This window comes from Mus pahari, chromosome 18 (genome assembly GCF_900095145.1).
Source record: "Mus pahari chromosome 18, PAHARI_EIJ_v1.1, whole genome shotgun sequence".
In the NCBI taxonomy this organism is placed as follows: Eukaryota; Metazoa; Chordata; class Mammalia; order Rodentia; family Muridae; genus Mus; species Mus pahari.
In genome coordinates, this window is record NC_034607.1 from 54614879 (window position 1) to 54640873 (window position 25995).

Sequence of the window (25995 nt, forward strand, 5' to 3'; positions counted from 1 at the left end):
TCTAGATTCTTTTCTGCTACTTTGTAAGAACTCATCATAACGACCAAGTATCTGTCAAGCCCTCAGCGAAAGTAAGTCATTTGAGTGTAGGAAACTGTTTTGCTGATGGGGACAGGCCATAGGATGGAGTTCAACATTAGAAATCTCTCTGCTGATAAAATACCATGACAGTTATTGACTAAAATATACAAAACAAAGCACTGAGAACTATCTGAGAAAACTACTTCTATGCAAAACAATCGAGACAAACGGTACCTTTGAAGTCAAGGTTACAAGATGAAAAACAGCTGAAAGTTTGATTGCATCTCATTAACCCTAAATTATGATTGAGATCTGTAGACAGTTTGCATGACAATCCTGTAAATGTGAAAGATGTCCTTCATTTGAAAATGAAAACAAAATGCTGTTACATTAGTGGACTTTGCTTATTAAACAAAACTAAACTTGCTTCCAGCTGCCTCCCCACCTTTGCTTTGGTCACTCCTGCCCATCCTCGATGAAAAAGCAATAATTCCTCATAGTAGTAACTGGAGATTTTACTAAAAGAAGAATGCACAATTTAGTAACAGAAGACTGCTGGGATGTATGAGCTCTTACAGATATCGGAGACTGGGAAGATTCTGGAAGGCCTCAGGGTTGATGTACAGCAGGTTGTTAGCCTTTTCAATCCTACTGTAAAAGAGGAAGGTGTGTGTAAGTGACTTGAATGGCATGGAGTGCTATTTATTTTCCATGTTATACAGAATACATCAGCAAATAATTAATGAAGCCATCCATCCATCCATCCATCCATCCATCCATCCATCCATCCATCCATGCATCCATTCATGCATCCATCCATGCATGCATCTATGCATGCACCCATGCATCCATCCATGCATGCACCCATCCATCCATCCATCCATCCATGCATCCATCCATGCATCCATCCATCCATGCATCCATCCATGCATCTATCCATGTATCATTTCAGCAAATGCACTAATATTTATTATCGAAATCTGTGCAAAATGAGCATCCACCCTGTTGATTTAACAGTTAGCACTTGATCACTGTCCTCTACTCCATTTTTAAGCTTGGGAAGAGCTGAGGGTTTTACTAGTAACAATGTCTCAGAAACAGAGTGAACTAAGAAGTGGGAAGTGACACTAACATGGGGAACGTAACTAGGGAATGGTATGCAGACAAGAAAAAACATTCCAACAAGCTAGGAAGGGTGAAAAGAAGATGGGGGGGGGAATATAGATGATGCAGCAAAAAAGACTAGAGAAACAGAAATGAATTGGCAGAGAAAAAAATCTGGTAGTTTGGGAGAAAAGCAACTAACTTCTGTCTCTGACTTAGAGCACCAGTTTCCTGCAGACAGCATCTGGCAGGAGACCTTGTTACCCCATTTTGTAGAGCAAGGTGGTTTCTCCTAGCAGATGGGAAATGGGGACTTCTGCCTAGTGGTTTTGACCTGTGTTATGTCCTGATCAATAGTCTGGAAGTGATCCTGCTCACACTTGGATTCCCTCAGAGAACCTATCTTTTTCTCATCTTGCTGGATCAATGTATATTTGCAGATATACTCTTGTTAATTATTTCCTTCCTGTTTCATTAGCTTTTATATTGCAGTAGCCTGTAGCAAACCATAGCCAAGTACCAGGCAATTAATCATTAAACACAGCTAGTGTTGCATGGGAATGAATACCTCCCCATGCAAGGAGGAGATGTGAGAACTGTCCCATTAACCCTACTATCCACTGGATGGGATCAAGGGGAGCACTACATTGTGCCTTTGGTTGAATTACTCTGATATGCTTTGTGGACTTTGACACCCCATCAGGTCTCTTTTCATAACTAGGGAAAGATGAAGGCATGTGCAGACAGAGTATAAGAACAAGACATTAGTGAAAACAAGGAAGCATGAGGTAGGAGGTAGAATGAGTAGAAAGAAATCAGCAGGGCATCATTTTTAAATAATTCCTTATTCTCTGTCTGTCTGTCTGTCTCTGTCTCTGTCTCTCTGTCTCAGTCTCTCATGCATACACACACACACACACACACACACACACACAAACACACACACACTGGCATGTTGCTTACATTTCATGCAACTTGGGTAGGTTGGAGAACACATCTGCCTCTATCACTTCCAAGACATCATTCTGAGAGATCTCTCTGCAGCAAAAGAAAGATAATTCAGGTTAGTTTAGTTTTCCCCCATAAGCCTCAGAAGGGCTCAATTAGAGCCTTGTGCTTAGGAGGACTCATAAGACACAGAACTGCTTTTTCTAAGTCAGCTGTAGCAATAAGTCTAAACTAATATACTTGAATGCTAATGTTTATAGAACAGTGAGATAATAAATCTGGAGTAGTGGTTCATTTAGAGATTAGGCATTCTTTAGCTGTAGACACCAAATCTGGAGGGAGACTTACTTAAAGGTATTTAGAGTAATATACTGGATGAAATCAAACCAAGTTTCTTACATCAGGGATCAGAAAACTTTCTCTGATCCACATAATACCTATCTACTGGCTTTATGAATCATTATTTATTGTCTTTGCAGATTATTTATTGATCTGCATTGAAACTACTAAAAACAATGAACTTCCAGTAAAACCATAGGAAATGAACTGTTTGCCAATAAAACTTTATTTATTTAAAAAAAAATGGGTCTGAATTTGGCCCATGGGCTGTGGTTCATTGAGCCTGCTCTTGACTGTGGAGCCAGGTTCTCTGTTAGATTACATGTAGTGTTTAGGGGTGGGTGGGTAGGGGAGCAGGGCGGGGGAACTTTCAGGATAGCATTTGAAATGTTAATGAATAAAATATCTAATAAAAAATTGAAAAAAGATAAAAAGAAAAGAAAAAAGGATAATGTTTAATTATTTTATTTATTTCTTTATTTTAAGTTTGATGTTTTGGTAGATTTTATAACCTTTATTATTTTTATAATTTCCACAATGAATATGTATAACTTTTATAATAAAAATTTAAAAAATTTAAAAAAAGAGTGTAAATTTTTATTGTTCTTCCTACCTTGTCTAGGGATTGGCCCTGGTCATTTTTGCTCCTTTTCTTAAAAATTTTAAAAATTTTTGTTAGAATAAAATAAAGGCATTTTCAAAATGTCTGTTGATGCATTTGTAACATTAGATCCATATGATATATGTACATATATATATGTGTGTGTGTGTATAATTTTTTCCCAAGTCCCACTGCCCTTCACTGCCCCACCCCCTTTCTCAGAGATCTTCTTCCCCTGCCAAGTCAGACTGTGCTCTATTTTCACAGCACATACATTCCACCACCCTCACCTGTTCCTCCCTCCTGCTTCCTATAGACATATTCTCTCCTCTGATGGCTCCATTGGTCCTTTCATGTTCTACAAACACACACACACACACACACACACACACACACACACACACACACACACACACACACAGAGGCATGTACAGACACAAATTTAATCTACATACTACACATGAGAGAGAGAGCATATGATTCTTTTTTTTTCTGACTCTAGTTTATTTCACTAAACACAATGAACTTCAGTTCTATCCATTTTCTGGTGAATTCTACAATTTCACTTTTTGCTATTACCAAGTAAAATTCCTTAGAATATATGTATCACACTGTCTTTATCTGTCTGTCTATTTCTGGACTCTCAGGTGGTTCTTGACCTTGGCTGACATAATACTGCATCAATAAATGTTGACTTTGTTGAGTGCTGACTTAGGATCATTCAGGTATACTCCAGGAGTGAGTGGTATTACTGGATCATTCTGTATTTCTAATTTTACTATGGTTCTACTTTTAATTCTTTTGAGGAACCTAAATACCATTTTCCATACGATGGTACCAGTTTACATTATCCCTAACAATGTATAAGGTTTCCATGTATTCTACATCCTTGTCAGAATTTGTTAATTGTTCTTTGAGAGTAATGATTCTGACTGGAGTCATGAATGAGATGGAATATTAATTTCTATGATGGATTAAGTTTTTGAATACTTAAGATATTAATCATTTGTACTTTTTTCTTTGAGAACTATCTGGTTGATTAGTTCATTCATTGCCTGGAGGTTTCTTTCTGTTGTTTTTTTTTTTTTAGTTCTTCTTGGGTTCTACATATTAAAATCATATCAGATAGTCAGGTAGTAAAGATTTTCTCCCAGGCTGCAGTAACTCTTCACTCTGGCTATCGTGTCTTTTGTTTACCAATTTTATGGCAGTTCTTTTGGGGAGGTCAGTTTGGGGGATGGTTCCTTGTGCTATTAGAATCCTATATCTCGATGTGCTTTACCTATGTTTTATTGTAGCAGTTCCTAAGTGTTTGGTCTTCCATTCAAGTCGCTGATGTTTTTGAATTGCTTGTTACGTGTGATGACATGGATCTGATTTTATTTTTGTAACAGATTATTTTAAAAATAAACATGTATTAAAACTTATCTCTCATCCATGCTAGTGATAAAGTAAAGCTTACCTTTGGTACTAATGACAGTTTGGCATAAAACACCATATGGTTCAGACCCTAGATTTTCATCCTTTTGGAGAAATCTGAAGGCTGTGGAGAATGAAGTCTGCCATGAAGAAACCTGAGCCTCTGAGGAGACAGGGTGACTTAATGTTTATGAAGTATCTCCCAAATAGAGCAGGCTTGTATTAGTCCACTTGGGAAGACTCATGAAGCTTTAATGCTTCAGTTGCCTGTCTCAGGAAACCTCCCAGACAGCATACATTCAAGTAGGCTGAGGTAGAAATGCTGTCTGCTAGCCTGGCCTGGGACTCAGAGTAAGAGTTCTAAAATGGCTCCAGAGAACATCTGTAGGATAGAGACGGGGACAGCTGGCTGAGGATAGTGAAATAGCTGTCTCAGAAAGAGATGGAGACTTAAGGTATCTGTGGACCTGGGGTACCAGCGTCATTGTCACAAGCTGGTGAATTAAGGTTTGTAAGTGAAAAGCTCTTACTTAACAATAGCCCAGATGACATGCATTTGAACTTATAAAGGATTGAGTGAAAGAGCTGCAGGAAGGGAACGAGTAGGTAAGGGAGTAGATAAGGGGGAGAGCTTAAATCTAAGTGAGATCCATGAGACACTATCCTATGGCAACATTTCCAACTTTACTAACAGCTGAATACCATGCTCTTGCTGACATTCTGTCTAATTTTTGAACATGTCTACTTAACTAAACTCATGTCTGGATGTTTTAATTTTGTTTAAAAAATACCCTGGAAATTATTAGCATAAACTGGCTAAGAAACATTCCTGATTTAATTCTTTCAGGAAGTGGTTCCTATGTCTTAGTGTCAAATTTAGAGACTGGAGAGTAATGGGGCTCGTGAGTGTGTCTCTGGACTCGTGAGTGTGTGTCTGGACTTGTGAGTGTGTCTCTGGACTCGTGAGTGTGTGTCTGGACTCGTGAGTGTGTCTCTGGACTCGTGAGTGTGTCTCTGGACTTGTGAGTGTGTCTCTGGACTCATGAGTGTGTCTCTGGACTCGTAAGTGTGTCTCTGAACTTGTGAGTGTGTCTCTGGCCAGATGGGCTTGGGCAAAGAGGACAGGGTGCAATAGTAGAAATCTTAAGAAATTCCTAGGTCTCCTTCCAGTTTAACCCCCTTCTCTCTCTAGATATTTTTGTGATCAATTTATTGTGTCTTTACTATTTATGAGAGTTGCAGATGTTCTCTCTAATTTGTCATTTTGGTTCTGTATGCAGAACCATCTCTGACCGTCGGCAGGTCTTGCCAACTTTCTTCTGCTTCTTCAGGCCATAGAACACTCTGGTCCTTGGATTCCTCAGTGCAAAATGAGGAGGTAGGTGAGATAGTTTGCTAATTCCTTTCCAGATCATGGGAATGGGTCGCTTCCATAAGCATAGCTCTGCAGAAGGTTAGTTTTTGGAGGCAGGGAAGCTTAATTATATCCTACTGAGTTCCACCTCTCTCCTGTTACATCATCTCTTATCATGAGCATCACTAAGTCGTGTGTCTCTCCCAGTTACATCATCTCTTACAATGAGCATCATAAACCCCACCTCTCTCCAGTCACAGGAACTACTTTTTCAGCACAAGAACCTTGAAACAATTGAATCATAACTCGACCATCTGATACACAACTTCAGAAAAGTAGCTGGATATAAAATTAATTCAAACAAATCAGTGGCCATTCGCAACACAAAGAATAAACAGGGTGAGAAAGAAATTAGGAAAACAACACAATAGTTGCATAGAAATAAAATACCTTGGTGAGATTCTAACTAAGCAAGTGAAGTATCTGTACTACAATCACTTTAAGTTTCTGAAGAAAGAAATAGAAGATCTCAGAAGATGGAAAGATCTCCCATGCTCATGGATGGCAGGACTAACATAGTCAAAATGGCCATCCTGCCAAAAGCAATGTACAGTTTCAGTGCAATCCCCATCAAAATTCCAAATCAATTCTTCACAGAGTTAGAAAGAGCAATTTCCAAATTCATCTGGAATAACAACAACAACAACAACAACAACAACAACAAACCAAGGGTAGGGTAAACTATTCTCAACAGTAAAAGAACTTCTGGTGGTATTACCATGTCTGACCTTAAGCTGTACTGCAGAGCAATTATGATAAAAACTGCATGGTATTGGTACAGTGACAGGCAGGTAGGTCAAGGAAATAGAATTGAAGATTCAGAAATAAAAACACACAGTTATTGTCACTTGATATTTGACAAAGGATCTAAGACCATCCAGTGGAAAAGAGACAGTATTTTCAACAAATGATGGTGGCTCAACTGGAAGTTAGCATGTAGAAGAACAAAAATTCATCTATTCTTATCTCCTTGTGCAAAGCTGAAGTCCAAGTGGATCAAGGACCTTCACATAACACCAGAGACACTGAATCTTATAGAGGAGAAAGTAGGGAACAACCTCGAATATATGGGCACAGGGGAAAATTTCCAGAATAGAACACCAATGGCTTGTGCACTAAGATCAAGAAGCAACAAATAGGACCTTATAAAATTGCAAAGCTTCTGAAAGGCAAAGGACACTGTCATTAAGACTGAATGGCAACCAACAGATTGGGAAAAGATCTTTACCAATCCTATATCCGATAGGGGGCTAATATTCAATATATATAAAGAACTCAAGAGGTTGGACTCCAGAAAACCAAACAACCTTATTAAAAAATGGGGTACAGAGCTAAACAAAAATTCTCAAATGAGGAATACCGAATGGCTGAAAAGCACCTAAAAAAAAAATGTTCAACATCATTAGTCATCAGGGAAATGCCAATCAAAACAACCCTGAGATTCCATCTTATACCAGTCAGAATGGCTAAGATCAAAAACTCTCGGGTGACAGCAGATTCTGGCAAGGATGTGGAGAAAGAGGAACACTCCTCCATTGCTGGTAGAAATGCAAGCTGGTACAACTACTCTGGAAATCAGCTTGGTGATTCCTCAGAAAATTGGACATAGTTCTACGGGGAGATACAGCAATACCACTCCTGGGCATATACCCAGAAGATGCTCCAACATGTAATGAGAACACATGCTCCACTATATTCATAGAGCCTTATTTATAATAGCCAGAAGCTGGAAAGAATCCAGATGTCCCTCAACCAAGGAATGGATACAGAAAATGTGGTATATTTATTTACACAATGGAGTTCTAGCCAGCAATTAAAAATAATGAATTCATGAAATTCTTAGGCAAATGGTTGGATCTGGAGAATATCATCCTGAGTGAGGTAACCCAATCACAAAAGAACACACATGATATGCACTTACTGATAAGGGGATATTAGCTCAGAAACTTAGATTACCCAAGATATAATTCACAAGCTTCATGAAACTCAAGAAAAAGGAAGACCTTCTTTGAAATGGGAACAAAATACCCATGGCAGGAGTTACAGAGATAAAGTGTTGAACAGATACTGAATGAATGACCATCCATAGAGTGCCCCACCTGGAGATCCATGCCATATACAATCACCAAACCCAGACACTATTGTGGATGCCAACAAGTGCTTACTGACAGGAGCCTTATATAGCTGTCTCCTGAGAGGCTCTGCCAGTGCCTGACAAACAAAGATGTGGATGCTTACAGTCATCCATTGGACTGAGCACAGGGTCCCCAATGAAGGAGCTAGAGAAAGTACCAAGCAGTTGAAGGGGTTAGCCCCGTAGAAGGAAAAACAATATGAACTAACCAGTACCCCCAGAGCTCCCAGGGACTAAACTATCACTCTCAGAGTACACATGGTGGGACTCATGGCTCCAGCTACATATGTAGTCAAGGATGGCCTAGTCAGTCATCAGTGGGGGGAGAAGTCCTTGGTCCTGTGAAGGCTCTATGTCTCAGTGTAGGGGAATGCCAGGGCCAGGAAGCAGGAGATGGTGGGAGTGGTTAGCAAGGGGAGGAGGGAGGGGAGGAAGTTTTCAGAGGGGAAACCAGGAAAAGGGATAACATTTGAAATGTAAATATAGAAAATATGTAATTAGAAAAAGGAATGACTTGAACAGTACTTTTCATCTCTGTAAATATTACATCTTTAATTAAACCTATTCATACCATTGACAGGACAGAAATGTTAATATGAAACTTTGATGAACAATTTATTTTTAAATTACTTTTTAAGTCACATCTATTACTATGGATTCGTGTAAATTAAGACTTTTTGTCGCTATAATAATTATCTCAATAAAACAGTTCAAAGGAGAAAAACACATACACAAACACAACATACATTGCAAGCTTCGCAAATGAAAAGACACATAACATAAAACCATATATTATGCACACACACACACATATATATATATATATATGTATATATATATATATTGTACATTCTAAGAGTATAGTGTATTATACAATATGCATTACATTATAAAATTATTTATTTGTAATCTAATATATGAGTACAGGTTAGTGCAAATACAGCTATTGAAGTATAAAATATCTTCATGATAGTATATATGCAGTACACACATTCTGTCTTTTCTTGTATTTTTATCTATAGTCTACTTTCTCAGTTCTAGAAATGTGCTTTGCAGTATAAAGTCAGAAAATGTCAGTGAAAACTCTCATGAAAGTGTCTTCCAGAGATGTTTGCAAAGCTCTTCAAATTCGCATCATAACCTATCTAGCATCTCTTAAGGTTGATTCAGAGCCTTTAACATAAGAGCAGGATTTGAACCCACTCCATCTAACTAGTCAGTTACCCCTGGAACACTACTGAGAGTCTGCACGTGTTGACAATAGTCACCTCCAGGGGTCCCTAAGGACTGAATCATCTTTGTAACAGAAAATCCTTGTTTGATAGCAGATTCAAATATTACTATGCCTGCTGGAACGCATGCCTCCTCACCTTCGGCTCTTTGAGACCGAGTTCATCTGGCCAATGAGTTCAGGAGATGTTGGCCTGGGTAACCCCAGAGCTGGGGAGTGGCTGCTGGCAATTATCCTAGGAAGCCTTGAGTCCTTACACAGAGAAATCCAGAAATTTCCTATTCGCTTCTATAGATCATTTGCAGACTTCAATTGGCTATGGTATTAATACAAACCTCAGCTCCATTCTGACTCCTAGAGTAAGCCTGGCCACCTGTTTCGTTGGCCACACATAGGAGATTAGGCAGAACAAGAAGGTACCTTGGCATGGATAGCCACTCTTCCTGGAGCTATAAGCAAAGAAATATGCTGTTTCGTTAGATAGAGGGTCAATTTAAGTGCAGCAGCTCACCTTTAGAGTGACCCCTCAGATGACAACAGGCAAGTCCCTTTGCTTCCTAGTATGCCTACAAGGGTCCTTCCTTTTCAGAATTCTTTCCTTATCATGGGCATGGCCAGTTTTTTTGCTGCCATTGCTTTAAAGACACACTCAAAGGACACAAGTACAATCACCCTCAGTGGCTCAGCCTAATTGTACCCACTGGGATCTTATCTTGGATATGGTCATGCACATATTGATATATTCCTCACCCTTCTTCCTGGCAGCAGAAGAACGGGATGAAAAATCATCATAGCAGTCAATATGTATTAAGGGTTTATTATGTACCAGACATTTTTTTCCTTGTGTTTGAAGCTCAGAGCCGCCTCAGAAGGTAGGTGTTGTCTTTTAGAGAAAAACAAAAAGAGGTTAACTGAGTTCCTCTTACTGCCCAGTTAACATTCACAGTCAACATGGGATGTGGTTCCGTCTTCTCTGAAGCCTCAGAAAATAGCATAGACTAGAGGGGCACGTCTCCAGTGTCTAAAAGTGTTCTACTCCAGAAAATCCTGTTACTGTTATTTTAATCTCTAATACAGCATATCTGGGGTGGTGGTGAAAAACAAGCCTATAAAATAACGATATATCATCCCTCCCTCCCTGGTGCATGGATCCTGAGTTCTGACAAGTCAGTATACAAGTTCACATGCAAATGTTCCCCCTACAGATAAATCAAAGGTTCCAAGCAGCAACTCATACGATAAGTGCTTTTTTAGTACATTTTTATGCAAGTCTAAAACATATAAAACAGTAAAAAGAAGAGCCCTTGTCTTTTAAGAATCTGCAATTTAATTGGATAAAAGTCACATGTATAAAAAAAACAGAGAGCGCGAAGTCTATAGAGCACAAGCGGGGGAAGAGAGGTGCCAAGTGGTGAGCGCAGCCTTTGGACCTCGTGCTCTTTCAGATGTTCATTTCCACACCACATTTTTTTCTAAATCTTAATACTTCTCAGGCTGTCACTTGAGGTCTCTCTATCTTTTCTGGTAAAAGCCCTCTTTGGCTGGTTCCTTCTCACACTCCTTTAGGTACAACCTCTTTGCTGATGGATCACCTGTCATTGGAATACTCTTCCTTTTCGGACCACATTGGCTCCATGCCTGATGCTGCTCAGGGCACGCTATACCATCTTTTAGGTGAACTACTAGTTCTAACTAGGCTGGTGCAGGATTATCCCCTTACCAGGACTGTCTTTCTACCTCAATCCCAGCCCCAAACTAACAGCCCCTTGTACTGGTCCATTGGACCAACTCAAGCCTTAGTCCTAGGGTCACTAATGACCTCTTTGTCATTTAATATGCAATAAGACCTTAAATCCTTTCGATTGCTTTTTCACTATTTCTTGCCACCCCCCATTTCCTACCTTTATTATCCTCATTATGGTTCTTTGCCATTTTCTTCAGCCAGTTCTTACCAGTCTGTGCTAACTCGAGTGATTTTATGGGAATCATAGGTAATTGTTTTTAAACAAAAATAACGTGTCCATTTTATTGACTTAAGGAGTTGGAGTAGACTCAGGATTAGGTATAAAATAAATATGACAGTGTAACAGGCATCCGGACATTAGCATGACTAAAGGCACCATTCTGACCTTAGAATGCAACATGTAGACCTCAATACCTGCCAAAAACTGGAACAAAGACCTAATCCATTAAAGACCTAGTCCATAGTTCCAGAGTCCAGGAAGGTCCCTAAATGTACTCACCTTGCTTTTGACTTCTACTTTCAATTCTTGTTAACTGTTCTTAGCTACTGAAATGTATTAACCAAGACGTGGTTTTGCTCATAAATGACAAAGAACGGTAAGGCTCAAGTTGCATGATTGGGGCAAGTTCCCCATACCATCACAGGCTGGCAATACGGACTTTCTATTTGGCTTTAAGAGTGTTTGTGTATCCCTTGGTTGAATAACCTCCCAACAACTATAACAGAAGACTATCAAGTAGAGAAAAGAGTGGAGTGGACGCGGATACACTGAGCTGCTGTCCACTTCAAACAGGAGTGTGGATGAGACCTGTTTCTCAAAGCCATGAATGGGATTGTTGCTTGGGGAAAACAAATGAGCTTAAAGTAGGAGCTAGGCTTTCTCCAGGTAGAGCCAGATTATATCCGGAAACTAGCAAGGGCGAACAGTTATTGTATTACTGTGTGTGCCTGTCAGAAATTGTTTAAACAGGAATCCACTGTGTTCTTAGTGATGAGAAATCAAGGCAGTGAATGAGGTGACTGCGTAGAGCAAAAAGGAAAGGGACATTGATTAGATCATTCGGTGCTAACATGACTTCTCAGCTATATCTGAGACAAATTTTGGTGGTGGGAATGGCAGACCGGAGCAGTCAGACACACAGGGTTGCACTAAGATGTCGTCAGGTTCAATACTTCTAAGCTTGAGCTGTGCTATCAGAGGCTCCAGGAGCAATGGTGCTGCTGATAGTAATTAACCTTTATTAGACATTTGCTGCATAGTAAACACTGTACTAAATGTTCAACACAGGCAGGCTCACTAAGTGGCTTTGGTGGTTTGTACTTGCCTAGTTTGTAGTCATGTATGAGTGACAATATGCATGAGAGACCAGGTTGTTTTGGATTCAGATTCTTACTTTATCATTGCCTGGTATATGTGTGACCTGGGACAAGTCAGCTAACACTCATGACACTCATATATTTCATGCACACTGTCACTGTCTTCAGACACACCAGAAGAGGACATCAGATTCCAATTACAGATGGTTGTGAGCCACCATGTGGTTGATGGGAATTGAACTCAGGACCCCTGGAAGAGCAGTCAGTGCTCTTAACGGCTGAGCCATCTCTCCAGCCCAAGACTCATATACTTCAATAGAACTAAATGTATAGCCATTTAGAAATCTTGTGAGAATTATGGAGATAATGTATGGTGTGGAATATATTTCCAGCTATCTTCTAAAAACATCTATTCACTCCCTCTCATTTATTCATGCTTAGCTACATAATACGTCCCTCCTTGACTTCCTCCCTCCTGTTTTTTTTTTTTTTTTCACCTCCAACAGTATTGGAGACTGAATACTATGCCACTAAGCTATATACTCAGCCTTTAAAACAGTATTTTTTTTGACATGAAGTCTTGGTAAGTTTCTCATACTGTTTCAGCTTGCTGAGTAGCCCAGTTTACAGGAATGTGCTACCACATCTATTTCTTAGCCAATCTTGCTTAACCTTGTTGCTCTGAGAGAAAAAGGACTCAGCCTGGAGCTGTGAGCAGAAGGCACTGCTACTACTTTCTCTGCCTCCTTTCCCTCAATCTCCTGGAGGTGCACAGGATAACCTTAAAAATCCAGAACCGATGATGTCAGAGCTGCCATGGTCCTGGGATTCTAAGCAGAATGCAGAAGAGAACACCTTAGATCACGAGGTGACAAAGAAGCCCTTGACATTTTGATGCTTCTTGCTGTCATCTATTCACCCTAAAGTAAGAGCCTAAATACCAGGGTGAAGTCTAGTGTTTGATCATCCAGTGATCCTTCTATGACTGTTGGGGGAGAGTTTTGCATCTACCATTGGGGTGAAACATGAACATACCTAGTGGCGTTCAATACGTTTTTACTCGCTGGTTGATTAATGGACTCTCTGGCCAAATAGAAGAAAACAAACAATGACAAAATCCTCTTGATTAAATTTATACTTGACCTCATTTATCCAGAAGCCACTCGCCCTCAGTGACAGCATTTACCACTTGTGATTGAGCTGCCTGGCCACTTACAGTGAACACAGGCAGGAAGTGGTTGCTCCTCATTGAATTACACAGGAGCTCTTGGATTCTTTTTTTTCCCCTTTCAGTTATTTCATGCAAAAGCAAAGCAAAACAACAACAAAACTGTCTGAAACAAAACTACTATTAAAAAAACAGAGGCTACTAGATTCAGTGGTTTAGCCTAAGAGGGTGTTTAGGTCCTGAGTCCCTAGATGTCTAAAATCCAGAGATGCAGGGCTGCAGGAAGCAAGGTCTCTCCAACAGATGGGGGATAAGAGGGTCCTCACTACTGTGGCAAATGGATGGAGTTGTCTAAAGTCCATTTGTATCTGTAAAATGTTGCAAAGGTCCCCTGTCTCTGAGTGCATGTACCTTTAATCCTTTTTATTGGCCAGGCTGGGCTATTGATGATCACATAAATAATGCATGGCCAGCACTTGAACAAGACACATGGTGTTTGCAGAGGTCACACTGCACCCTGTCATTTTCATTACTTCACAGAGTCAGGAGACCTGGGTTCCCCTCCTGACTTTGCCACTAATTAACCACCTTGCTGGAGTCAAATCTGTTATTTTCCTGAGCTTCTGTTCTTCATCTATAAAACAACACTGTGGATTCAAATAATCTCCAGGGTCTCTTCTAGACTCAGAATTTTGTGATTTTAATTATTTCTGTTATTAAAAGTCAGCCAGCCACATCGTGGGCAGTTCTCCATGACAGCCAACTTCCATTTTTAATGGGCCGAGTCGAGGAAGGCCTTCAGGAAGCAGCCTTCTCAAGGGCTCATGGCTAGTCTCTTTCGAGCTCTCCGGGGGCAGGCCCATGAAAACACAGCACCGGGGTTTCAGCAGCAGCGCAGGAGCCATGACTCTCTTGAAGAGATTGTGTGTTTTACTGTCAGCTTAGTGGGTTTTCCATTGATGTCTCCAGTAAGCCAGTGCTGGACTTCCTCTTAACCAGAAGGACAAGTGTGCAAATGTATGTGCTTGATTGTGTGCCTGCATGTATGTGATAATTACTAAGGGCTATCCTGCCCACTGCTCTCACCTCACAGCACCTCAAACTCTTAATAATTTCAGGCTTGTGGTACCGTTTTTCCTTCTATGCCACACCTGTCACAACCCCCACATCCCCAACTGACTTCCCCCCTCTTCATGTCTCTGCTTTCACTCCATAATTCATAATTACTCCATATTTTATACCCTTCCATTTTCTACCTCATTAACTTTTACACTTGGCATGAAAGTGCTTCCTTTATGAGTCACAGTGAAAGAGCGCCACTTGACCGCTTGGAATGCTTATGTAACGCTGTTGTTCAAGCTGTCTTTTTTGACCTTTCAGAAACACAGGTCAGTTTGGTTCTCATGTAGGCATGTGTGTATTTGCATGTGTGCATATCTGTGTACCTCTGTGTGTGTGTGTGTGTGTGTGTGTGTGTGTATGTGTGTATGTGTGTGTATTGGGGGAGGGAAGGAATGTGCATTTAAGTGTAGATGCCTGCAGAGCTCAGAAGAGTCAAATCTCCTTGGAGTTGGAGTTATAGCACTTGTGATCTGCCTGACATGGGTGCTGGGAGTTAAACTCAGGTCTTTGCGAGAGCCGTAAGCATTCTCTCTTAAACACTAAGACACCCCTCCAGCTTCAGCCCTGGTATTTTTTTTTGTCATAATTATAATTATAGGAGTCTAATCTAGAGCCATATTTCCCTGGGTTACTTTGTTGTATTTGTAGGGTGGAGCTATATAGCAGGCATTCTGTGACAATGTGTGTGGAGCGGTCATTTGGCACCTACAGGGCTTGGTGCTCTCGTCACAGGGGTCCCCAGAAGCCCTTTGGTCATGAATTTTGTGTAGTAAGAGTAGAGTAAGAGTAAGAATTCTCTCTATTCTTGAGCAGTGCAGCAAAAATGAAATCTCAGGCTCATTCTGAGGTATCTCTTCAAGTAATTTCCAGGGAAATTTCTCTAATCACCCAGAATTAAGACATTCTATCTATCGTCTCAGCCTCCTAGGATAGTTCTTGTGCCTTTATCAGAATAGTTTATCACAGTGACACAAGCAGTGGGTCACAGCAACTGCACTGCAGTTGTAGGTCTGACTGCCACTATACCACTTGCCACACTCCTCTTGCCCCTGGATGCCCAGGTCAGACTTCTCAGACTTGCTCTGTGTGTAAGTTGAGGGAACAAGGAGGAACAATGATTCAGTAGTTTTGATGCCAAATCTCAAATTCCTCTGTCCTTCTTTGGACATATACAGAGAGTGATTTCTGACTTCAGGAAGCTTTGAATCCCACAGGAAGTGGCAGCGTCTTCTGCACCGCATTGTGAGCAGAGATTGCTTCCTGCAGGATGCCTGAGTAGTGGCTCTCACGGCTCTCACTCACTGATGGTTGGTAGACTAAAAGAATGACAGAAATATGGTTGTATTGTTAGTTTACCTAAGAAGCCTGGCAAAGAACATGGAGGCCAGCTGGTTTTCTAGCCAATTAAAAAAGGAAGGAGGAACAGCCAGCCCTCTAACTTCAGGCTGTTTTTTCCTCTGGCACAGTGCGGTACCCCAGGGTCCCAGGCTAGCCCTCTAACTCCAGGCTGGTTTTTTTTCTCTGGCACAGTGCTGTACCCCAGGGTCCCAGGCTAGCCCTCTAACTTCAGGCTGTTTTTTTCTCTGGCACAGTGCTGTACCCCAGGGTCCCAGGCTAGCCCTCTAATTTCAGGCTGATTTTTTTCTCTGGCACAGTGCTGTACCCCAAGGGTCCCAGGCTCCCTGTGTGCCTGGTTTTCAGCTTGACTCACTCTACTTGTTCATGGGATAGTTTGTATTCTTTCCTCTCTTCCTTCTCTCTTTTGTTCTTTCCTCTGTTTTTAAAAGGCTTATTTTGATTATTTTTATGTGAGCCTACATCTCTGAGTTTATGTGTATGAAGGGTGGATGCCTACACAGGCCAAGGGAGAGCATCAGATCCTCTGGAGCTGGCTTTACATGCAGCTATAAGCTCCCTGGCATGGGAGCTGGGAACTGAACTATGGTCCTCTGAAGAGCAATATGTGCTCTTAGCAACTGGGCAGTCTCTCCAGCCCACTCTGCCTTTTGTTTGTTTATTTCTAGACAGGGCTGACTGACTTGCTATGGAACTAGGAGTGAACTTGTCATTCTCTCGCCTTTACCTGCTAAGTTCTGGGGTTACATAGTCCTGCCTGGTTTACACGGGGCTTTGACCATGTTACCCAAGCACTCCACTAATGAACACCCCCCCATCCTAAAGAGAGCAATTGCCCCTGTATAATAAAAAAGAGCCTCTACAGGATCAACCCATGACATTAGCACCTTAACTTAACCAAGATAATTGACCATTCTTGTTCCTTTTCCTTTTCCTAAAAAAAGGGTTTGGGGGAGGGGAATAAATATGCTCAGAACAACTGTACTTTTGGTTAAAATTGTGGGACCAATTTATTATATCAAATCCCGATTTGGGTTTCAGAATTCATTTAAATACATTAGTTTTATAATTTGCATATCTAATTATGTTTTTCTCTGTCACCAAGCACAAGCAGTCTCTTCCCTCCATCTTAGGATCATTGTGTCTTTAAATGGAAGACTTAAGACACAGGAATTACCATAGCAATGCGCTTTCCAATTAGACTGCAATTGCTGACAATAAATATGATTAGACAAGGTCAGTGATGGGGTAAGCCCCACAGTGTTTAAAGCATGTTGCCAACGTGCAGCGAGGAAGTAGGAGACGATTGGCAATAGTACGTGATTCCTTTGCTGCTGGCTGGCTGTATAACCTAAAGATGCCTCTTACAGGAGCAACAGCTTACAATCTGCCAACAGGAGACTGGCCCTCAAACGCTTCATCAGCTAAAGACGGAAAAGCATGGACTTGAAAGGGAAGATAAATGGCAATAGAGGGGTGGTTAATACTGAGGCAAGTGCAGGAGGGTTATTTTCAGCTAACACAGGGAGAAAGCTATGTGAGAAGAGGAAGTTTGCCTAGACTGGAGGCTATGAGACGCAGCTGGGCTCTGAGCATCATGGCATAGTTGACTTTGCAGCCTATATATCTGGGCCTGTTCAGTGCCTTCCTCTGTTCTCTTACCCTCTACAGCTCTGTTACAAAAAAGAGGAACCATTCACACTCAGCCAATTACAGTTAACGTCCGACAGTCAGTGGAAGTTCTGCCATAGTAAGGGAGATAGGGAGCTCTTCTTATAGGGAGAAGAGCCTTCATAAAAGAGACTCAGTGGATACTAGTCACAGAAAAGCACGTCAGGGAGATGTTCTGGGAACCTTTGAACTTTTTCTAGAGTACCTTACGTTACGGCTATGGCCTGGTGTGGTTAGATATGAATAAGTTTCAGGTCCTTATAAGTGCAGAAAAAGAGAAGGTGAGGTTACTGTCCTAAGGGACAAAGTGCACATGTGTATTGTGCATGGAGAAAAACCTAAGAGAGGCAGACAGAAAGCGTGATGTCTGGGAACATTGCGTTGAGGATAGGAGACCTACAGCTTGGAGGCCTCAAGTGTTTGTTTATCCAATATGAAACCAAGAGTGAAAGACTGTCTGTCTGACCCTCCCTTCTTCTTCCCTCTCCTTTTTTCTTCTTCGGCTATTCTCAGCTTCAGGACTGATTAGGAGAAGGACTTCTCACAAGAGAGAGTATGCCAGGACATCAAAGCATTCCCTGCCCTCCCCTGTCCCCAACAAGTCCTTAGGAGTTAAGCAAAGTCGAACATATAAAGGATAAATCTCTGAATTCTATGACATGGTATCTGTGACCATCCAGATACCTTTGTATGCGATATCTGCCACACACCACATACAAAGCAAGGTATGAAGCAGTCAATTGCTGGCATCTCGCTGGAGGGTCTTTTTGGTTTTTGTTTTTTAACCTGATTTTTTTTTTTTCGTGTTATAGCCTGGGATAATATCTTTTAATTTCATAAATGTTACATGCAATGTGGGTTAAAAAAATCCTTTCTCATGTATTGATGATAAAAACATCATCTATGAAATTACCTAGTGACTCTAAAGCATTTAACATAGAGTTTAAAGTGGCTAAAATGATTATTACAAGAGTCCTGTTACTATAATGCCCTTCCCTTATCAGTGATTGGTATGCCCCTAGACTACTCGTAAGAGAATTTCTGAAGCTGTAGGTAGTACTGAACCCAACATAAACTTTGATTTCCTCTATACACACACACACACACACACACACACACACACACACACACACACACACACANANATATATATATATATATATATGATGTTTGACTCATAAGGAAGACAAAATAATATATTAAAAACTTAGATTAATTATAAATAAACAAAAACATTATAATAAAACCTATATGAATTTCACCTCTCTGTCTCTCCCTGTCTCTTACTCAGGTACATATAACACACACACACACACACACACACACACACACACACACACACACACACACACAGAGTCTACTAAGTACCTAATGGGTGGACATGGATACAGTGGACAAAGTGGGGGTTCAGTTCCTGGGGGCTACTTAGTGGGAGGACATGAGATTTAATAACATTACTTGAGTAACATGAATTTTAAAACATATGAACAATTTATTTCTGGATTTTCCAATTTACTGACTTCAAACTTTATTGACAGTGGGTAACTGGAGCAGAAGAAAGTAGAACTTCACTCAGCAGGGGTGGAGGAACAGCTGTATCATTCTTTTTCTGTGAGGATAGTGTTATTATTTGACCTTTTATGTGCTCTTCTTCCTCTTAACCATTATGCTTTTCCTTAAGATATATACTTTTTAAAAGATGAAACTTAGAAGCAGCTTTATAAATTCACTCCTAGAGTTATTTCTATAGACCTAGTGAATCTTTTCCGTATTAAAATATAGGTCTAGATACAAGGTGATACTTAACGTGTAAAACGGTGCTGGGGGAAGAATGTAGGCATTAGGGTAAACTAAAGAAATGTTTTATTTTAGAACTCTGTCTCGTGGCGATGTCCCCTTACAGAGCCCCTCAGATAATTCTGCAGAAAGGGCTTTTTCACCAGAGAAGTTTGGACTGAGACTTCCATGGATTTGCTTGCTTTGGTTCTTTTTTAAAATTTTTACTTTATTTTTAATTCATTTTTTACACCCCATATTCCATTCCCCACCCCACCCCCCATCCACACTCCAACTGCTCCACATCCCACACCTCCTCCCCATCATCCTGTCTCCACCTGGGTGATTCCATCCTCCACCCAACCTGACCTTTAAACTCCCTGGGGCCTCCAGTCTCTTGATGGTTAGGTGCATCATCTCTGAATGAACACACACCCATCCTGTTCACTTTCCCTCCCAGGTCCCTCCCCATTTGTGAATGCTTTCTTCTCTCTCCCAAGTGGCATCCTCACTTGGACCCTTCAGTTTGTTGACCTTTTTGAATTCTATGGACTGTATCTTGTGTATTCTGTATTATTATTGTTTTTTTTTTTTTTTACTAATATCCACGTATTAGTGAGTACGTACCATGCATGTCCTTTTGGGTCTGAGTAACCTCACTGAGGATGATATTTTCTAACTCCATCCATTTGCCTGCAAAACTCAGGATGTCCTCATTCTTAATAGCTGTGTAGTATTCCAGTGTGTAAATGAATGGCATTTTCTGTATCCATTCTTCTGTCATGGGATATCTAGGTTGTTTCTAGCTTCTGACTATCACAAGTAAGGCTGCTATGAATATAGTGGAATGCGTGCCCCTCTGGCATGGGGTGGCACCTTTTGGACATATTCCCAAGAGTGGAATAGCTGAGTCTTCAGGTAGATATATTTCCAATTTTCTGAGGAACCTCCAGATTCATTTCCAGAGTGGTGGTATAGTTTGCAATCCCACCAGCAATGGAGGAGTGTTCATCTTTCTCCACATCCTCTCCAACATGTGTTGTCACCTGAGTTTTTGATCTTAGCCATTCTGATTGTAGTAGGGTAGAATCTCAGGGTTGCTTTTATTTGTATTTCTCTGATCACTAAGGAGTTTGCACATTTCTTTAGGTGCTTCTCAGCCATTTGAGATTCCTCAGTTGTGAATTCTCGGTTTAGTTCTATACCCCATTTTTTTTATTGAGTTGTTTGTTTTCTTGGTGATTAACTTCTTGAGTTCTTTATATATTTTGGATATTAGCCCTCTATCAGATGTGGGGTTAGTGTAGATTTTTTTCCCAATCTATAGGTTGTTGATTTGTCTTGTTGACTATGTCCTTTGCCTTACAGAAGCTTTCCAGTTTCATGAGGTCCCATTTATCAATTCACGATCTTAGAGCATGAGCCATTGGAGCTCTGTTTGGGAAATATCCCCCTGTGCCAATGAGTTCAAGGCTCTTTTTCACTTTCTCTTCTATTAGATTCAGTGTATCTGGTTTTATGTTGGGGTCCTTGATCTACTTGGATTGAGCTTTGTAAAAGGTGACAAATATGGGTCTATTTTCATTCTCCTACATACAAACAGCCAGTTAGACCAGCACCATTTATTGAAGATGCTTTCTTTCTTCCATTGTATATTTTTGGTGTCTTTGTCAAAAATCAAGTGATGGTATGTGTGTGGTTTTATTTCTGGGTCTTCGTTTCTATTCCATTGATCAACATGACTCTCTGTACCAGTACCATGCAGTTTTTAGCACTATTGCTCTGTAGTTAGAGCTTGAGGTCAGGGATGGTGATTCCCCCAGCTGTTCTTTTATTGTTAAGAATTGTTTTTGCTATTCTGGGTTTTTTTTGCCTTTCCAGATGAATTTGAGAATTGCTCTTTCCATGTCTTTGAAGAATTGAGTTGGGATTGCTTTGAATCTATAGATTACCTTTGGTAGGATAGCCATTTTTACTATGTTAATTCTGCCAGTGCATGTACATGGGAGAGCTCTCCATTTTCTGAGATCTTATTTGAATTCTCTCTTGAGAGGCTTGGAGTTATATTCATATAAGTTTTTCTCTTGTTTGGTTTGAGTTACCCCAAGATATTTTATACTATTTGTGGCTATTGTGAAGGGAATTGTTTTCTAAATCTCTGTCTCAGCCAGTTTATCCTTTGTATAAGGGAAGGCTACTGATTTATTTGAGTTAGTTTTATATCCAGCCACTTTACTGAAGTTGTTTATCAGCTGGAGAAGTTCTCTGGTAGAATTTTTGGGGTTGCTTATGTATACTATCCTACCATCTGCAAATAGTGATACATTTATTTCTTCTTTACTAATTTGTATCCCCTTGATCTCTTTTTGTTTTCTTATTGTTCCAGCTAACATTTCAAGTACTATATTGATTATATATGGGGGCAGTGGGAATCCTTATCTTGTCCCCAATTTCAGTGGGATTGTTTCAAGTATGTCTCCATTCAATTTGAATTCATATGCTGAATAATTTATTATCAAATAAGATTTATAAAATTACCTAGTTTACCATTAATAGGTTGGAAGGGGTAGAGATGACATCATCAGACACAAAAAGACTGAAAAGAGTTCACTCTTACCATTTTTTTTTGATTCTTATTGTCATTTGACAATTTCATATAAGTATAAAATGCATTCTGATTAATCTCTCCCTTCCCCATCTTACCCCTACTATTCCTGTCTCTCTCACCTCTCACCACCATCCCTATCAGTCTCTTTCCCAATCTTTGACTTCAGATTTTGTGTTTTGACCCATTTAGTTTAACCAGAGCAATTTCTGTGACAACTGAATTGATACTATCTGTTGGAGCTTGACTTGGAATGGGGCTCACTAGTAGGTCCACAACTGAAGGCACACATTTCCTGTCTCTCTAAATCTATTGATGGCAAATAGTTAAGCAGCAAAGTGTAGGACCTGAGAAGCTTTCCTCCTTCTGTGCCTGACTGCTGATGGACCCTTCTGTGTGCAGGCTCACTTTGATGTGGTGTGACTTTGTGATCACAGTGGCTACGTCGTGCCCAGAAAATGTTACTTCACAGCCATTGTTCTTAATTCCAGCTCGTATATTCTTTCACTCCTTTATCTACTATGTTTTCTGAATCTTGGAAAGGGTGGTATAAATGGCTTGTTTAGGGCTACAGAGTTATTTCTCACTTAGTCTCTGCACTTTGTATAGCCATCAAAAAATAACTGTTTACTACTGTCCAATGGAAAGAGAGAGAGCTCTCTGATAAAGACCAAGAACAGATTTAAGGGTAGACACACACATGCTTAGAAGACAGTTTAATGCTACATAAATTTATCTAAATCCTACTATACAACTTTCTCCTAGGACTGTGATCTGCCCTGCTATGGCCAGGCATCTATTCTTATGGAACAGGTTTCAAACTCAAGCAGAAAGCAGTGCTAGAAGTAGGCATACCTAACTTGGCAGGCTGGTCTCATCCCATAGGTAGATTGCAGTATTGATGGCTGGGTAAGATCTTTACTCCACCAACAGCTGCATAGCTCTTTCTGGGACTATGAAAGTTAGTCCAAAGGGGCAAGCTGCCAGCTATGTTCCAGCTTGTTTTCTCTATATCATGACCTTTACTGAAATTATAACTAAATAATTTTCTTTAGCAATAAGAAATTAAACTGAGAAGAAAAAAGTAGATTTTAAGAAGCAAAATCTTTGGTAAATAACAGTAATACAAACTGAATTGAATAGAATTCAATTGACCTAAACTGAATTGAATTGAATCCTGATTAAACTGAATATAAAGTTCAAGCACAGGTCTAATAACAACTTGGAGGAACTTAAGAGTAAGATGGAACTGAAGTACTAAACAAAAATAACATTGAGAATTGCACAAATTGTTTAGAAAAAATTAATGATCCTAATGGTTAATTGGGCGACCATGAGAACAGTGCACAGTGAGAAAAAAAGAAATAAAAGCATTCTAATGGCATTTAAAGCATCACCAATAGAAGAAATATTGTTTGTATATGTGTGTGTGCATATGTATGTATGTATGTATGTATGTATGTATGTATATAATGCATGCATGTATGTGTGTGTGAACATGTTTGAGTAATTACTGGATGCTTTTGATTATTCATAAACATCAAAATTCTGGTTTTCTAATATCTTGCACCTGTCCTAGCTACAAATTTAAAACAAAGTTTAAACATACACATACCAAGAATGGCACATTTTCAGGCTATTCTGTTCCAGGTACCATTATATAAACATCTGTAGTCAGGGGATTCTTCATCAGCCTATGTGGCAGTGTGGTCTATGGGGTTTTTCACATCCTTGTTTCCTGGTCAGTGTTTGAAAGGATCCAGAGTCTTCTTTATCTTGTTTTGCCAGACTTGTACTGTAGGCCACTGATGTCTTTTATATCGGCCATTCTTCAATTATATTCAATGGCACTCACTATAAAGATGACATAGACAGAGTGAGTTTCAGAGAGGACTCAGCTCCCATAGGGGAGGTATATAGGAATATGAACCCACAAAGGTTTTCTTATGGAAGTGTCTTTTCATTGTCTATATTGTTTGTGGACTGGGCTGGACCATTCTGCCAGGCTTTTAGTTCACAATGAAGGTAAAATTCCTTGCAGATTTTTTTTTTTCAACTAGTATCTGGTTCCTTCTACTGACCAGTCAAAGACGTCTAATTTTCTTTTCTTTTCTTTTCTTTTCTTTTCTTTTCTTTCTTTCTTTCTTTCTTTCTTTCTTTCTTTCTTTCTTTCTTTCTTTCTTTTTCTTTTTCATTTTTTTTCATTTTTCTTTTTTTTTTTTTTTTTTTTTTTGGTTTTTTGAGACAGGGTTTCTTCTTTGTAGTCCTGGCTGTCCTGGAACTCATTCTGTAGACCAGGCTGGCCTTGAACTCAGAAATCTGCCTGCCTCTGCCTCCCGAGTGCTGGGATTAAAGGTGTGTGCCACCACACCTGGCTAATTTTCTTAATCCAGGAGTTCTTATTGCTTTGACAGCATTAAAGCTAGAATGTTCTTCACTAAATATTTTTCTGAATACACAGCTGAGTGAAACATTAGGTTATAAATAAGCATGCTGCCTGCCTTCTGGTTGGTGCCAGCTCCAAGCCACCTTGGGCTTGAATTGGGTGGGATGGTCCAATGGTCCCCAGAAGCCTCTCCATGCCCCAGGTGCCCTAGCACCTGATCTTAGAATCACTGGTGAGTGGAATGCAACATCTGATCCAGGGGTTGGGCCCAGCAGGAGCAGAGACACAGGAAACCCACCTGACCAGTGGCTTGGGTTTCTTCTGGTTAGCACTGATCTACCTTGGTTTCAAACACAATGGACAGCCCCAGGGGAGGTACCACTTCCAGGCTCTCTGACACATCCAGGAGCTTAGGATACAAAAAGCCTGCAGAATTTCAAATAGTTTGGACCAGAAAAAGCATTTCCCCCGTCACATAAAAATAAAAACACAAAATGCACAAAACAAAGAAAGAATGTTAAAAGCAGTAAGGGAAAAAGGCCAAGTGACATATAAAGGCAGACCTATCAGAACTACACCTGACTTCTCGCCAGAGTCTATGAAAGCCAAAAGATCCTGGGCAGATGTAATACAGACCCTAAGAGAGCACAAATGCCAGCCCAGGCTACTATACCCAGCAAAACACTCAATTTCCATAGATGGGGAAAACCAAGGTATTCAATGACAAAACTAAATTTACACGATATCTTTCCACAAATCCAGCCCTTCAAGGATAATAAAGGGAAAACTCCAACACAAAGAGAGAAACTAAGCTTGAGAAAATGCAAGAAAGTAATTTTTCAACAAATGTAAAGAACATAGCCACATGAACAGAACTCCAACTCTAAATCACACGAAGAAATGACTTTTACTTAATATCTGTTAATATCAATGAACGCAATTCCCCAATAAAAAAACATAGACTAACAGACTGGTTGCATAAATAGGACGCAACTTTTTGCTGCATACACATAATCCACCTCAGAGACAAAGATAGACATTACCTTAGAGTAAAAAGCTGGAAGACAATTTTCAAAGCAAATGGTCCCGAGAAACAAGCTGGAGTAGCTATTCTAATATCAAATAAAATCAACCTTCAACAGAGAGTACTCAAAGAAGATATGGAGGGATACCTCTTACACATCAAAGGTAAAATCTTCCAAGATGAACTCTCAATTGTGAACATCTATGCTCCAAATGCAAGGTCAACCACATTAATTAAAGAAACTTTGCTAAAACTCAAAGCACACATTACACTTCATACAATAATAGTGGGAGACTTCAACACCCCACTCTTATCAATGGACAGATTCTGGAAACAGAAACTAAACAGAGACAGGGTGAAACTAACACAAGTTATGAAACAAATGGATTTAACAGATACCTATAGAATATTTCATCCTAAAACGAAAGGATACACCTTCTTCTCAGCAACTCATGGTACCTTCTCTAAAACTGACCATATCATCAGTCACCAAACAGGCCTCAACAGATCCAAAAATATTGAAATAATCCCATGCACCCTCTCAGATCACCACGGACTAAGGCTGATCTTCAAAAACAACATCAATAATAGAAAGCCCACATATGCATGGAAGCT

At 40.1% G+C, this 25995-nt stretch overlaps 1 protein-coding gene across 2 annotated transcripts in view; it reads right to left on the reverse strand.

Moving 5' to 3' along the window:
- Positions 1–25995, reverse strand: part of Fshr (follicle stimulating hormone receptor) — a 173920-nt gene that overhangs the window by 49672 nt on the left and 98253 nt on the right. For both annotated transcript variants that reach the window (XM_021218039.1, XM_021218040.1), the window contains exons 3-4: positions 2089–2163; positions 598–672 (exon numbers count right to left, since the gene is read on the reverse strand). In XM_021218039.1, coding sequence (XP_021073698.1) covers positions 598–672; positions 2089–2163 — 150 coding nt within the window. The remainder of the gene's footprint in view (positions 1–597; positions 673–2088; positions 2164–25995) is intronic.